Raw genomic sequence first — 16,874 nt, 5'->3', positions numbered from 1 at the left:
TCTGCTGGAACCTGTGGTAGATGATCAGGCCCTGGACATTAGGACTGCTGTTTGGGAAGTCCATCGCTGAACTCCCGCAAGATGCACAGTGGTTCACTCGCCCAGCTAAATTACTAAACTAGAAGGCACCGAGAAATGGACAAATGATTCCCGCTTCCCCTGAACCCGTGCTCCTGCCGACCTGACCGTGTGAATGTCAACCAGGTGAGCAAGAGGAGGGCCGGGCTTGGAGCTGAGAGGGGGAAGGGAAGGGAGGCACCATCAACCACAGCGTCGAGGTCTCCAAGCCTAGCCTCAATCTACAGCGTGCAGTGCAGGTGGCACCGGTAGGGACGATCGCTGAGCCTGGACCACGGGTTATCTAGTTAAAGCTCCTCCACAGCAGCATCTCGTAATGTGCAGGGGCTGAGAGAGGAAGGGGCTGAGCCTCTTCTGGGGCCTACACCCAGATACCAGGATGCGGGCGCCCCTCGGGACCGGGCAGCCGCCCCCACCCCCACCCCCACCCCCACCCCCCTTCTAAGAACTAGTGCAGCAGGAGCAAAACCCAAATTCCGTGCGGAAGCCCAGGTCTGGGGGCGGCGGGCGGCGGGCTGCCAGCGGCGGAAGGAGAAGGGGGCGTCCTCCGCGCGGCGGCGGGCGCAGCGCTCGTCGACGGCGGGTCGCCGCGCAGAACAGAGCTGCCAACCAAATGCAAACTGCTGGCGCACAGGCGCCAGCCCCCTCGCAGCGAGGAAGGGGGGGGGGCTCGCACACCCTCGGCTCCGAAGTTGACTATACCCGGGGTCGGAAGGAAGCAGGGAGAGGAATGAGTCATCCCGCCTAATTCCGCCTTCCCGACTCCCCTAGCCCCCGCGCACCAGCCCCCTCCCAAGATCCTGCAGCCGCCAGAGAAGATTGCGCTCAGCCTCCGTCTTCACCACCACCACCACCCCGCGCCCCACCGTGGCCTGCAGAGAGAGGAGACAGACAGGGCAAATGGCCAATGAGAGCTCTGCTCTCTCGCCCGTCATCCAATGAGCCTCGGATGCCAGGCTGGGCGGGACTAAGAGGGCAGAAGTGGGCGGCCCGGGAGCGGAGCACAGCGCGGCAGCTCCGAGGCTCTCAGAGCTGGAGCCTCCCGGAGTCCGCGCCTAGAGGAGACGCGGGAAGGCGGCAGCGACTGTGGTGGACACGACCGGCCCTCCGGCCACCTCACCAGCTCAGGCGTTCGCTGCTTGCAGCCTCAGCTTCCAGCCACAGTCCTCATGGAAGAGATGGAAGAGGAGTTAAAATGCCCCGTGTGTGGCTCCTTCTATCGGGAGCCCATCATCTTGCCCTGCTCGCACAATTTATGTCAGGCGTGCGCCCGCAACATCCTGGTACAGACCCCGGAATCCGAATCTCCCCAGAGTCGCAGGGCCTCGGGCTCGGGGGTCTCCGACTATGACTATTTGGACCTGGACAAGATGAGCCTGTACAGCGAGGCGGACAGCGGCTACGGTTCTTACGGGGGCTTCGCCAGCGCTCCCACTACCCCCTGCCAGAAGTCTCCCAACGGCGTCCGCGTGTTTCCGCCAGCCATGCCACCACCGCCCACCCACCTGTCACCGGCCTTGGCCCCGGTGCCTCGGAACTCCTGTATCACCTGCCCCCAGTGCCACCGCAGCCTCATCCTGGATGACCGGGGGCTCCGCGGCTTTCCCAAGAACCGCGTCCTGGAAGGGGTGATCGACCGTTACCAACAGAGCAAAGCCGCGGCCCTCAAGTGCCAGCTCTGCGAGAAGGCGCCCAAGGAGGCCACGGTCATGTGCGAACAGTGCGACGTCTTCTACTGCGATCCTTGTCGCCTGCGCTGCCACCCACCCCGGGGGCCTCTAGCCAAGCATCGTCTGGTGCCGCCGGCCCAGGGCCGCGTGAGCCGACGGCTGAGCCCGCGCAAGGTGTCCACCTGCACCGACCACGAGCTGGAGAACCACAGCATGTACTGCGTGCAGTGCAAAATGCCCGTGTGCTACCAGTGCTTGGAAGAGGGCAAACACTCCAGCCACGAAGTCAAGGCCCTCGGGGCTATGTGGAAACTGCACAAGGTGAGTTTTGTGGAAGCGTCCGCCCCCCCCTCCGCCCCCCGCAACTCACTTGGATCCTCACTTTTGCACCAGAGAGTCCCTCCTCCCCTCCCTTCCCCTTTCCCAGCGGGGGCGCAATGCAGGTGCCATCCAAGTCCGCCTTCCTGGCTCTGGTGCATTGCAGGAAGCCTCGGGGAATAGGAAAGTTGAATGTCTCCCAGGGAGTTGTTGCAGGGATGCCTTAGGGGGAGCCGCCTCCTCCTGGTGCGGGGGGGGGGGGTGCTGCCTGTGAGGGCTGAGCACAGAGCAAGCGCCCCTTCCACGCGGCGGGTCTGCAGCCCAGGGCCGCCGCCAAACAGAATGTGGGCAAAACGCTGGCGTTGCTGGGCAGAGCCGCGCCAGTGTTGAAGGCTGCCAGGCGAGCTTCAAGGCCCCTCGGGACTGAATCCCCCCCGTGGAGGGGGCGGGCGGGGAGGTGGGGTCGCGCAGACTGCAGGGGGCGGTCGCTGCTGGATTGGCGGACGCGGTGTTGCTATGGGCAGAATGCTGATGAGCTTGAACTGGGCCAGGCCTGGTGCTCCCAGCAGAGGCCACACAGGTTGGAGTGCCTAAGGCTCATGAGTGTGGAGGGGGCCCGAGGGGGGGGGGTCGTCCTGTGGTCGCCATAGCAACGTGGCATGCAGGCTCCAGGCTTGACCCTCCCAGAAGCGGATCTGAGTGGCAGGGCTAGAGTTTTCGGTGCTGTTCCTGTTTGAAAGCCAAGTAGGCTTTCATTCATCCACACCTCCAGGCTTTCAGGATTCAACCTTTTAATTCCTTCAATAGTTGTATGTGCAAACTTTGGGACACTTGTTACTGGATTTACCTTTGTGGTCTGTTTGATAAGGTTTCCACCACAGCTGGTCAAAAGTGTTTTTCATATCATTTGAAGTCATGCCCCTCCTCTGCTCAAAATCTTAGCTCTATGCATTTTTCAGACCAGTTCTGTGCGCGTTCAGCCTCCTCGGAGACCTCTTTGACTCCCACTCATTCCCTCTGTTCCAGCTACACTATGCCTCTTGGCTCAAGCAAAACCAGACATCTTTCTGCCCTAGGGCCTTTGCATTGATTGTTGCTTTCATTATTGGGGAAGTCTAAATCTTTCCCAATGCTTAGGTCAAAGTGGCATCCTCACCTGGCTTCTTCCCGTCTGTGCTCAGAGCTGAGCAATCTGGATTGAGGCTACTTGGCTGGTGGCAGTGGTCACCATCTTTCCTCAGACATCCTCTAGGTCAGCCCTGCTTTATTTTGTATCATTCTGAAATAATACCACATATGTGAATCACCATGTTACTGTGTGTGTGTGTGTGTGTTTATGTGTTTATCCTGGGGATCAAACTCAGGACCTGGACCTTGTTCCTGAGCATTTTTGCTCAAGGCTATCACTCTACCACTTGAGCCACAGCTCCACTTCTGGCTTTCCTGCCTAGGCTGGCTTTGAGTCTCAATCTTAAAATCTCAGCCTCCTAAATTGGTAGGATTACAGGCATGAACTACACAGGAACCCAGCTTTATGTTATTTTTGTATTTATCTGTTTCCCACTTCCACCTGAAGGATAGAAGCTTCATGAAGAAAGAGATCTTTATAGTATGATACCTAGATTGCTTAGAAAGAAGGAAAACTCTCTGCTATGATGTGCTGAAATTTAACTATGACTTTTTATTTTTTGTCAGTTTGGGACTTGAACTCAGGGCCTGGGCACTGTCCTTGAGCTTTTCCACCCCAGGCTAGTGCTCTACCACTTTGAATCACAGCTCTACTTCTGTTTTTCTGGTGGTTAATGGGAGATAAGAGTCTCACAGATTTGCATGCCCTGTCTGGCTTTGAACCACAACCCTCAGATCTCAGCATCCTGAGTAGCTAGGACTACAGGCACCCAGCTGACTTTTTAAATAATCCACTTAGCTGGAAGTGTGGAGAGCAGGGTAGAGGCTGGGATTATTGTCAAGAAATTAGCTTTACATCACTGAGTTTATACCCAAAAATGAGGCAGTGAAGGTGATGTACAAGCCTCTGATGTGGCCCAGGAAGAGTTTCCCAGCACTCCGTGGAGCCCAGAAAGGCTAGCTTTGAGGGATGCTAACCCTGGGGTTAAGGCAGTAACAGTGATGATTTATTCCAAGACAAAAGAAGGGAAGAGTGTCACTATTTTAATCAATCACTGGAGGTTTTCTCAACTCTGTCCCCATTAAATGTGATCCATGTTTCCAGTCACTTGTATTTTCCTTTATAATCTAGTATACTATATTACCACAGCTGGGGCCTTCCTTTGGTATGTATTTAAGTCTACTAACCATACAACACTTAAAAAAAAACAAAACAAAATGAACAATGACATTTTTGAAAGTTTGCAAAACTTTAGTTCACAATTTTTCTTCATATTATGATTTTACTCTCCAACTGCTAACTATAGTCTTTGCATTCAAAAGTGTCTGAGAAATTAATCACTTTGTCAAAGTGAAGTGCTTAGTACTACATACTAATTAGGATGATCAAACCACAGTGTAAAAAACCTATACTTTATCCATTAAGATCAAAAGGCACCTTTCAACCCCATGAGGCTTGAGATATTAATTCATTTGTTTTACCAATAATGCTAGTTATGAGTAAATACTGTAGGGTTGACAGGGTTGAACTTTCGATGTCTGACTAAAAAGAATAATATTAAAACGCAGACATATTCCATAAGATGGCTATATGACTATTAGATCTCCCCATTTTCTCACATTTTCCCAAAGTAAGTAGACCTCATTTTTGTTCAGTTTACTTATAGCAGAATAATTAAACTGCCTAGAAGAAGTAAGGCAGAAAGATGGCAGGTTTGAATATTCAGTTGTCATCTGCCAGATGAACAACAAACTTTATTTCCCAGCCTTATTTCCTTAATAAGGCAATCACTGTGTTAACACCCCATTTTCTCTACAGTCTATATTTTAATTAATAATTAATTATAATTAATAATATCACTACAAAAGTGTATGGACTAGAATTTCTATGCCCTTCACAATAAAAGAGAACCAAGAATTCTACTTAGTTCTCCCAAGGTTGGGCAGTTAGTTATCAACACAGACTGTTAGGAGACCTGAAAGTTTTATTAACATTCTACCATATTAATCATTTCTAGATGAAAAAAATCTTGTGACTAGCATTCTCTTAGGTATACATCATCATCTTTCCCATTCAAGGAAATATGGCTGCTGTATATTGTTAACTAGTCTTAAAAACAACTGGTTAAAATGTATCTTAATTTTGTCAGCTGATTTAAAATTTTTAGATTATTTATGACCTTCAAAATCCAGGAAAAATAATAATATATGAGATGGCCTTACAAATATCCAGCAGCAGATTTTAGTACTAGTATTTGCTATAGTTCTTTATTCAACTCAGGCTGATAACAAAGAGTTACATTTTTAGGATTTACAAATAGGCAGTTGTAATTACTACTGTCACTTTATGATCTTAAGCAGTTTACATTTCTGAATTCTAACATTATTGTTGAATTCTTGATGTATTTTTATCAATCCCTGGGTCAGTAATATATTGTAATGATTCCTTTATGTTGAAGCTGTTTAGAAGATTTGCATTTCCTTTTTATTTTTTTTTCATTTTATTTATTTTATTTTTTTTGTGAACATACTGTACAGAGGGGTTACAATTACATGGGCAGGATAATGGGTACATTTCTTTTCAAGCATTGCAGCCTCCTCCTTTGTTTACCCTTCACATCCCTTCCCAGCCTCCCCTCCACCCCACCCCCACCAGTCCTCCCCCCCTTCCCCCCCACCAACGTTGTAAACCTGCATTTCCTTTTTACTATCCATTTACTATCCTATGGTATAAGAGGTAGTCTATGTCCAGTTTAAAAAAAATTCTTTTAATTCTCCTGTAGCACAATCAGAATATTCTGTGTGTAATGTAAACACACATTTTAAGGAGGATGTTACAGAGAAGAAAATTATTCCCCTCTATACCCAGACACAGTGAAAGAGCTAGATGCTGGGAGGGCTAGGTTTCAGAACTGACATGGCTAAGTTACTCCCTGGACTAGACAAGTTTCATACCTTTTTGTGTTTCCCACCCACACCATGTGTTTCCCACCCACCACAACCATGGAAACCATTTATACCTGCAGTTATGAAAGTGTTTCGAGAAAATTGTTTAAATGTTTATAATTTTCTGATCTTCATTTAGCATAGCTGTGAACTGTTGATGTAAAACAAAAGTGAATGTCTTACTGGTTAATAAAAAGTATACGAAAATCTCATCCCTCCCCATTAGAGAACACTTTACTTTCTCTTTTCAGAGTATAAAGTGTGTAGTTCACAATAGCTCTGAAAAGTGGCTTCAAAGAAGGTGGCCCTTGTGCTCATTGGGGCAGAGAGAATACTCAGTTGGATTAGTTTCCAAGAATATGAATATCACACCAAGGTCTATTAAGCAAACAAATTTGCTTTTTCATAAGAAAGCTAACATGGTCACTGATGACTCTATTGCTTTCAAATTCTCCAGTAAATATATTGATATCACCTTGAAATAGCTGTAATTGTTTTTCCTATATATGGAATTAAATGATGCTATTAAATATAATTGCAGGCCAAATAGCACTGTAAAAATATCTTCATTGTCATCTGCTACCAGATAATTACAAATAATGTACAGGTGGAAGTTATTCTTACCAGCAATATAATACCTGAGTTTTTCTTCACCTAGATATGTAAATGAAGTTTCAGTATGTGTATACAGGTTTGGGTAACCCTCATCTGAAATACTTGAGGCCAGAATGTTTTCAGAATTTGGGGTTGGGGAACATTTTTACATAAATAACAAGTTATCTTGGCAGATAAGACCCAACCCAAACATGGAACTCATTTACCTTTCATATATACTTATTCACATAGTCTGAAGGTGATTTCATACAATATTTTTAGTGTATCAGTGTTCTGACTGGAACTCATCACATAAAATCAGGTGTGAAATTTTTCATTTGTGACATGTACACTGAAAACACTTTGGATCTTGGAGCCTTTCAGATTTTCATGGTAGAGATGCTCAACCTATAACTTTGGCATTCAGAGGAGGGTAAAACTCATTCCATGCTAAAGGTTTAACTAAATAATTCTAAATAATCACTTAAAAATCATAGTAAAGAATAGAAACTCAAGTAGTTAATCACAGAGGATTTCATGGGAGGTGAAACAAAGTCCAAAGACTGGGAAGCCAGAGACTAAGTTCACTATCAGTCAGCTTGGACACAATTATGCTTCTGTAACAATCTGCAAAGCTCAGTAAATTATAAGAATTTAATTTAATTTCTCACTCCTATCAAGATTCCAAATGTTATTAATGCTAGACATTATTGCTGGAGTATTATGCTTACCTAGAAAAGTACATACTAGTCCTATAAATAAAATAGGCAGTTTTGCTTTAATAAAGAAGAAATCATGTTATTTAATGAATTAATGTTAACTACCTATTTACCACTGGTGGCCTTCACTGATCTATTTGCTGATTTCTTCAACTATTTTTAGTTACATGACAGTCTTAAGGTAATTTTTATTTAAAACAACTCTTATTCAATATATTTTTCCAATGTTACTTTTCTGGATAATAGGCTGGACAGGGTGGATCTGTAATCAACTTTCTGAAAGTAATCAATTTTGTTTGTTTCCAAAGGCAAGAAACCTCTGAAGAGCTGTGTAAACACTCAAGAATTTATTTTGTTTTAACCTATACTCTAGGTTAGAATTTATTCCACAAATTTTTCCTTGCTGAATAATTTTGGGAGCCCTCCACTCAAAACATACTTCTTATAGTTTCCATCACGGTACATTATTTGATCATGTATCTTTTATCTATGCTTTTAAAAAATTATTTTTATTATATATGTTTTATCTATGCTTACACTGTCCTGCTTGGGATGTAAGTCTTCCCTTTGTCCAGCATATCCCCCATCTAGACATTGTCCAGAAGAACTAGCCTGTCTTTTTTAGTTTAAATATAATTTTATTGTTATTATTAAGGTGTTGTACAGAAGGGCTACCAGTTTCTAAAGTCAGGTAATGGATATATATTTTTTTGACAATGTCACCCCTTCCTTTACTTTCTTCGTTTCTCCTTCCCATCACTGCCCACAAGTTACATAAGTTATTTTGCACATGATATATACTCAATAGCATGATTGCATTTGTTCCCTCTTCCTCTTTCCCTTTCTGCATTCCCCTTTATGCCTTCTAAGAGGAGAAAAAATCCCAAAGCAAAAAACCTGCTACCACTACTGACAACATAAAACATGTTTTTATTTCTTGGAACTCATTTTGATAAGCAGTATTTTATATGTTTAGAGAAGTTACACCTTTGGGTTCCTCCCCTAAGGGTACTAGCCCATTTTCTTGTCCACCAACTTGTCTTCTATTCCTTTCTTAGACCACATTTTCAGATTCCCACTAACAAACCTTGCCAAGCCTAGCTCAGGTGAGCCAGCTTCAACAGGTTTGCATCAGACCAGCCAGCACATCTGGAACCTGATGCTGTGTTCATCCTGCTGTAGCCACAAGCTGCCTCCATCCCAGATGGCTTTAACTGTAGACAATGTTTGTTCACTGTAGAGAGAGACTTGTCTTCATTTTGGCTTATTCATTTTTAAGTTGAAGAAGCAAGAAAACTATTCTTGAATTTCTTGTCTTGAATAAATAAACATCATTGGCTTGTATCCTCTTCTACTCATCTACTCCATGATTTTTGACTTCTGTTGTACCCAAATCCAGTGTCTCAGACAGACCTAGTCTCAGTCCTTTACACATTCAAGATTTGGTTCCAAATTACCTTGCCAGCCTCATTGTCTATCTACCTCCTCCCCACAGCTCCTCTATCCAGATTCAAACACAAACCAACCTTCACTTACAATTGTTTATGTTAGAATTTTCCACTGTGCTCTAGTAACTCAATACCACAGACTGTCTCTTATGTATCTTTGTTTCTCTCATTTCTGGACTACTGTAGATAATAAAGACTGGTGAAATGAAGAAAAGAATCAGGAAGAGGAAGATATAATTACCAATATAATTCCAACATTTTAAATTTCATACATTAGCCAGATTGTAATGATTAAATTTGAAAACTGCATTTAATACTTTAATATTAAAATGTACCAAAAACTAACTACTAGCCACATACTGTTCTAAATCATTTAAGCATTTTCTCATTTAAACCTTATAATTAATACATCTTTCAATGTAAACCCAAAGCACAGAGAGGTTATAAAGTCATAAATAGTTGTAAGTAGCAGAATTTGAATCCAGGCTGACTGATTCCAGAATTCATGCATTATATCGATGTTCTGTCCTACCTGCCAACACACCCAGGAAATATGTGACTTACAGAGCAGAATCTTGGGGGATTATAAATTACAGTGCTATAACAGCTATATTCCTTTATTTCTCGTGAATGAAAATTGTTAAGAAGCTTAAAGGCATTTTTCTCCTAAGTTTTCTTGTAAAAGGACAAATTTAAAGAGGAAAATATGGGGTGGGGGGAAAGGAGATACAAATACATTGAATATTCCATAAACCAGATCATCAAATGAGAGGACCAGGATGAGGTCACATATATAAGCAGTAAGGGTCTCTCAGCTCATCCATGGAGTCATTGTCCACTTTGGTTTTGTTTAGTTTGGGGTTTAGTTTCTTGAGATCTCACTATAAAGCGAAGACCAGCCTTGAAAATTTTTTTTTTTTTTTTTTTTTTTTTTTTTTTTTTTTTTTGTCGGTCGTGGGCTTGAACTCTGGGCCTGGGCGCTGTCCCTCAGCTCTTCAGCTCAAGGCGAGCGCTCTACCACTTGAGCTACAGCACCACTTCCGGTTTTCTGGTGGTTTATTGGAGATAGGAGTCTCGCGGTCTTTCCTGCCCGGGCTGGCTTTGAACCGAGATCCTCAGATCTCAGCCTCCTGAGTAGCTAGGATTACAGGCGTGAGCCACCAGCGCCCGGCGAAAATTTTTTTTTTATAATGTAGACTCATGTCAAATTCAGAATCTTCTTGTACAACCTCCCAAGTGCTAGGATTACAGGGAGTACCACAACATCCAACTTCTGTTGTCCTCCTTTAATAAAACAATGCACCTTAAAATTTCCAAAAGTAACATAAAAATAAAATTTAAAGATAAAATTATGTATGCATTTTAAGTATCTATTTCTACAGATCTGAAATATTTATAAGTTCATTTTGGAAAACACAAAAATATGTTTAAACCTGTAGGTAGTGTAGATAGCTGCACTGTGTTTACCATCAATTTTTTCCTTGTACCTTTATACCTGTCTGGCTCAAATGAAACATGAGTAATCATTCAAGAATAGATAATTGGCCTGTGTTTCATCATAAATGTGAAAGAACAGAATGTGTGAATTGGAAAGGGCTATTAATTAGGAATGGATTTAAGCTGGCTAACCAGAATTCCTTTTCCCATGCCTTGCTGCTATGGTTTTAAGGTGTCCCCCAAAGTTCTTAAGTTTGAAGCTTCATCCCCAATACAAGAGTATTGAAAGGCAAGACCCTTAAGAAGTGATCAGCCCCTGTGCAGATTAATGTATGTGTTAAGATTACTTCTAGGGAAAGAAGGTTCCTCGTGAGAAGATGAATGTGGCCCCCTTTCTTTTTCCCTCTTGCCCATGCAATGTAATCTATCACGTTAGGATGCAGTAGACGGTCCTCGCCAGATGTGGCTCTTCCATCTTGGTCTTGTTAGCCTCAAGAACTCTGAGTCAAAACAATTTCTGCTCATTGTAAAATGTCCAATCTGGTATTCTTTACAGCAGCACAAAACAGACTAAGAGTAAAATAAACTATAAACTTAATGTTAAAAAAAAAACAGACTAAGACACTTGCATAAAACTAGAACTGAATGGTTTGGGTTTTTTTTTTTCTAACATCTCTGATCAAAGAGGAAACTGTTCTCTAAAGATTTAGCTTTGGAAAGAGAATGCTAAACATTATTCTTAGTTGTGAGAATAACCACCTTCTGTTGATAGCCCATACACATAGTTGATCAGTTCTCATCTACTGTATATTTTTGCATGTGAAACTGACTGTTTATCCACTTAGCAACAGTTCTGCTTTGTTGAGATTTCTGTTCAGTTCTCTTGACTCTTATTTTGCCTGCAGACTACATTTTAAGAAGTTACTGACACCAAGTATTTGTCACTGCTCTGTGCTCCAGGAAAAGCCTAATCGGGGATAACTCTGCTTTAACCTGCCATGTGTGCCCATTAAAACATTTTCCTTTCTCTGAACAAAGCAGCTTGCAGAGAGGAGTAAGTGTGAATAGGGGAGGATTAAACAGTTTCTACCTAGAGCCAATTTTTATAATGGGCTTTGTGATTTTGTAGGAAGCAAAATCTAGGACAGTCAAATATATATATATATATATATATATGTATATATATATACATATATATGTATATACACACACAGAAACATATATATATATGTATATGATATGTGGTATAGATACTTACAGACCTAACTGTAAATACAGCTTGTCCAAAGACAAACCAAAATGACTTGATAACATGATCTATGTTTTTTGATGGCTCGTACTTTAGTTTTTTCTCATTCATGTAAATAGCCAACAGCAGATTTTTCAATATTTGGTACTTCTGATTGTATCTGTGCCATCACCACTCCACGCAGTTTATGAAACTGATAAAATGGTATTGCTGTGCCCTGCCAGTGTCCTATCTCACCTATGAAATGTCATCCCAAGAACATTAGTCACATAAAGTCAAATGTAAACTTTGACTTCCATCTGGTCTAATAAATTTTATATGGCATAGATAAATCTATGGTGCTTCTAACAAGTAGTTATTATTGATTTTATTAACCATCAATCATCTGGGAAGACTTAAGAAGGAAATGTAATAAATAGCTTTCAACACATAACCAATGTGGTATGCAGAAGCATAATGTTTATAAGCTACCTGTGTTATCTAACTACCTTCTGCCATTAAGGAACATAATCATATTCAGTATTAAATAAAATTTACTGAATACCTATTTGGTAGTACATAAACATTTCTCTATTTTCTACTTTGAAGATCAAGAAATATAAAATATTGAGACTTTAAGCCAGGCACCAGTGGCTTACGCCTGTAATTCCAGCTATTCAGGATGCTGAGAACTGAGGATCACTGTTCAAAGCCACCTTGGGCAAGAAAGTCCATGAGACTCTTATCTCCAATTAACCACCAGAAAACTGGAAGTGGTGCTGTGGCTCAAAATGATAGGGCACTAGCCTTGAGCTGAAGAGCTTAGGAACAGTGCCCAAGCCCAGAATTCAAGCCCCACAACTGACCAAAAATAAATAAATAAATAAATAAAATTGAGACTTTTATTTTATTTATTTATTTTTTTGTCGGTCATGGGCCAGAACTCTGGGCCTGGGCTCTATCCCTCAGCTCTTCAGCTCAAGGCTAGCACTCTACCACTTGAGCCACAACACCACTTCCAGCTTTTTCTGCTTATGTGGTGCTGAGGAATCAAACCCAGGGCCTCATGCATGCAAGGCAAGCACTCTACCACTGAGTCACCTTCCCAGCCCCCAAACTGAGACTTTTATGAGCAGAATTTTCTAGGCTGGCTTCAACAAGCTCAATGTAGTATAGAATGTGACCTGTTCTCTTAGGGTCCAAAAATGACACATTTATAATCACTAATATTATTATTATTATTTTAGTTGTGAAAATACTGTACAGGGGGGTTACAATTACATGGGAAAGATAATGAGTACATTTCTTATCAAGCATTGTAGCCTCCTCCTTTGTTTCCCCTTCCCGTCCCATCCTCACCCAGCCCCCCCACCCAATCGTCCCCTCTACCCCCCCCCCCCGCACCAAAGTTGTAAAGTTTGTTTCGACATAACGACTTGTACATCTCATTGTTGCAATGGGTCCACCTGTATCCCTATTTAAATGATTTGTTTTTCCCCTTCCCCTCCACAAATTATACCGACATCAAATACAGTGAAAGCAGGGATTATACTGTGGGGGAGGGACATACAAAGCAACAAAGAAATAATGTTATAAATGTGTTAGAAACAATCACATGAAAGAAAAAAAATTTGAATACGTATCTTAGGGTTCATTTCTCTAACATCAACTTATCTGACTTTTTCTGCTTGACTCAGACATATACTAGATACTGCAAATAGGGGAAACCATGGGACCTATGTTTCTTTGGGCCTGGCTTACTTCACTTAATATAATTTTTCCATGCCTTTCCATTTCCCAACAAATGGGGCAATGTCATTCTTTCTGATGGAGGCATAGAATTCCATTGTGTATATATACCACATTTTCTTGATCCATTCATCTACCGAGGGGCATCTGGGTTGGTTCCATATCTTAGTTATAGTAAATAATGCTGCAATAAACATAGTTGTGCTGGTAGCTTTAGTGTGGTCTTGTTTGTGAACATTTGGGTAAATGCCCAAAAGTGGGATTGCTGGGTCATAAGGGACCTCTATGTGGAGTCTTTTGAGGAACCTCCATACTGCTTTCCAAAGTGGGATTTTGATTGTTTTATCACTACGTATTTCTAAATATATGGGGGGGAAAAAGAAAAAAAAAGTGGAAAAGCCTGAAGTAGTAGTAAGGTCCTGGTACAAGATACAAAATCTATTGGTAGGGCTGGGAAGGTGGCTCAGTGTAGACTGCTTGCCTTGCATGCATGAGGCCCCAGGTTTGATTCCTCAGTACCACATAAACAGAAAAAGCCAGAAGTGGTACTGTGGCTCAAGTGGTAGAGCACTCGCCTTGAGTTGAAGAGCTGAGGGACAGTGCCCAGGCCCAGAGTTCAGACCCCATGACCGACCAAAAAAAAAGAAAAGAAAAAAAAATCTATTGGTATTCCTTAGCAAATTGCTGCACAAATATTTCCACAAATTTCTGAATTCTGTTAATCTACAGAGAAAAATTCTAGCATTAGTAACATACTTCATTCTTTTTTTTTTTTTGGTTGGTCATGGGGCTTGAACTCTGGGCCTAGGGGCTATTCCTCAGCCCTTCAGCTCAAGGCGAGCACTCTACCCCTTAAGCTACAGCGCCATTTCTGGTTTTCTGGTGGTTAATTGGAGATAACAGTCTCACAGACTTTCTTGTCTGGGCTGGCTTTGAACTGCGATCCTCAGATCTCAGCCTCCTGAGTAGCTAGGATTATAGGCGTGAGCCACTGGCGCCTGGCACATACTTCATTCTTATTCACATCATATTCATTATTTGATTCTAACACAACATGTTAAATTGCTAACATTCTTTCAGAGAAGTTAAGTTATTGCCTAGAATCTCATGCTTGAAAAAGATAGAGCTTAAGCCTAGATCAATTTATTTAATACACAAGCCCACACTCTTCTCAATTGTACCACAGTGAATACTATTTTGGTTAAAATGTATTTCCAGTAGCCATTTTTAAATGAAGCAAATAGCCATTCACCAAACATTTTGCATTGAATCTAATGTATAAAGCTCACTGCTGTCCCCAGTCAACATACAACTACCTCCCTCCCATTCAGCATGTCTAGAGATGGTCTTGCTCCCATTTGTTTCCTCTTCTTCCTTTTCTGAATAAGAACTAAAGAGTGCAAGCATCTTAACAGTGGGGTCAGGTAAGAGTGTAATTTCAAAACTAATATAATTTCAAAACCAAAGACCACAAATTAAATACTTCAAACCCACACAAATTTCTGTCCAAATTAGCTCTGACAAATTGGAGATATAAAAAAATCCGAAAACAGAAGACGAATACAGTGCAATGCCTGAGTACTGAGGCTGTTCCTCTTCATTATCCCAGTTCCATAACTCCTGATTTTGTGAAGCTCACATCCTTAAAATGCTGTATGACATTCCAGTGGTTGGTTTCTGCTAGCTTTAGGTTATCATCGTGGTATTTGAAAAGCTACTTTATGGTGTCAAATGGTAGGCTCTTTCCCTCATTTGGAGCTACAAATTGATGGAATCAAAATCTTGAATTTTAAAGATCATTTGTCCAAGTCTCTCTTAAGTCAAAAAATAAATTGATTAAAAATAAGTTCATTAAATTATCAAAGTGACACAATACATCTTGCCAAAAAGCATTTGTTAAAGAATTATGAACATCCAAGAGTGTACTTTTAAGTGCTTCTATATTTGTGTGTGTATGTGCATGTGCATACATCACATCTCTGTGTAGGCCTGTTTAATGAAGCTCAATTGAAACAGCTTTCTTCCTTTGGGGGACTCTCCCATTACTCCAGATATCCATAATTACAAGTGCCTTTTTCCTCTATACTCCATTTCTACAGCTATCAAGGTTTACCTTAACCTGTTTTCTTTCTTCAAGGAGAATTTATATATGTCTCTATTATTGAATTGATGTTCCTTCGATATAAAGAATATATCCATTTTTTACTTTAACTTTATATATGTCTCTATTATTGAATTGATGTTCCTTCGATATAAAGAATATATCCGTTTTTTACTTTAACTTTGGCATTACCTTTGCCCAACAAGCCAATCTCTGACCACCACTCCATTCTTCCTCTTGTCTCCCTGTGCTCTACTGTGAATCTTCTGCTTTCCTGTTTGTAAACCCAGTTTTGCTCCCAATATATAATCTTTTTTTTTTCTGGAAACTTTTTGGGGACGGTTTTTATTGTTGTTGATGTATTTTGCTTTGTTTCCTGCAGTGCTAGGAATTGAATTGAGGGCCTCAAGCATACTAGACAAGTGTTCTATCACTGAGCTACACCCCAAGTCTATTCTGCAATACTTCTTGGTCAGCTGTGTGTCTTGTTCACACCAGTTTGTGTCCAGTGTGCTCAATCAGCTTCTGACCAGAAACTTCTGGGGAGTCTGCCTGCCTAGTCACTGTGGCTTACATGCCTTCCATCTTTAGCCAGATACCAGCCTTCCAAGCCCTGGCTTTATTCCCACTGAAGGTCCCTGTGTTGACAGCTCCTCATATCATATCTTGTGTGTAGCAGTGTTAGGGCTGGCACTGATCCCAACAGTAGATTATTGTGATGTACTTGGCCAATAACTTGCAATGTTAAACTAAGATTACAGCATGACATCTAGGTTGTATCAAATGTACTCTTTCATAACTCTCTTCTTTTGAAAAATGTAATAAAATGATTAAACTAAATACAGCTGAGGATATATTGACAAGCTGGGCATGGGTGGCTCATGCCTAGAATCCTTGTTACTCAGAAGGTTGAGATCCAGAAGATCATAGTTCAAAGCCAGACCAGGCAGAAAAGTTTGCTATACTATGATCTCCAAAATAACCAACAAAAAGGTAAGCCAACCTCTTCAAGCATGATGCCCAGTACCCCCCCCCATACACACGTGTGTGTGTGCATGCACACGCAGAATCCACTGAAATTAAACAGCTGATTGTGTGTGTGTGTGTGTGTGTGTGTGTGTGTGTGTGTGTGTGTGTGGTGTGGGGGGTACGGGTGTGTGTGTGTATGTCTATGGGGCTGTTACTGGAGAACCTAGAGTCTTGGGCATACTAGGCAGGTGATTTACCAAGGCTGGCCATGAACTTGTGATCTTTCTGCTTCAACCTTTAAATGATGTGCACCACATTCCTGGCTTAGAACTGATATTTAGTAGAACCTAGATGTTCTGCCTACATAGAGGACATAAAATAAAGAATAATTTATGAATTTCATGTGTAATGTAGAGAGAAATAAATTAGGAGGTAGAAGTTTATAAGCTAATTTGGAAGTTGGCCAAAGACTAGCCAGCTACTCTCTTC

General features: G+C 41.9%; 1 protein-coding gene across 9 annotated transcripts in view; it reads left to right on the top strand.

The window, feature by feature from the left end:
- Positions 1 to 1,053: 1,053 nt before the first annotated feature.
- Positions 1,054 to 16,874, top strand: part of Trim9 (tripartite motif containing 9) — a 115,220-nt gene continuing 99,399 nt past the window's right edge. For 4 of the 9 annotated variants that reach the window (XM_070028119.1, XM_070028091.1, XM_070028154.1 and 1 more), the window contains exon 1: positions 1,055 to 2,069. In XM_070028119.1, coding sequence (XP_069884220.1) covers positions 1,248 to 2,069 — 822 coding nt within the window. In that variant the 5' untranslated portion in view covers positions 1,055 to 1,247. Of the gene's footprint in view, positions 2,070 to 16,874 lie in introns of all 9 variants that reach the window. The other 5 variants (XM_070028102.1, XM_070028083.1, XM_070028110.1 and 2 more) reach the window with 2 other exon arrangements.

This window comes from Dipodomys merriami, unplaced genomic scaffold (genome assembly GCF_024711535.1).
Source record: "Dipodomys merriami isolate MVZ:Mamm:240054 unplaced genomic scaffold, mDipMer1.0.p SCAF_1, whole genome shotgun sequence".
Lineage (NCBI taxonomy): Eukaryota > Metazoa > Chordata > Mammalia > Rodentia > Heteromyidae > Dipodomys > Dipodomys merriami.
The sequence above is the reverse complement of the archived record's forward strand: the minus strand, read 5'-3'. Positions and strand labels throughout refer to the sequence as shown.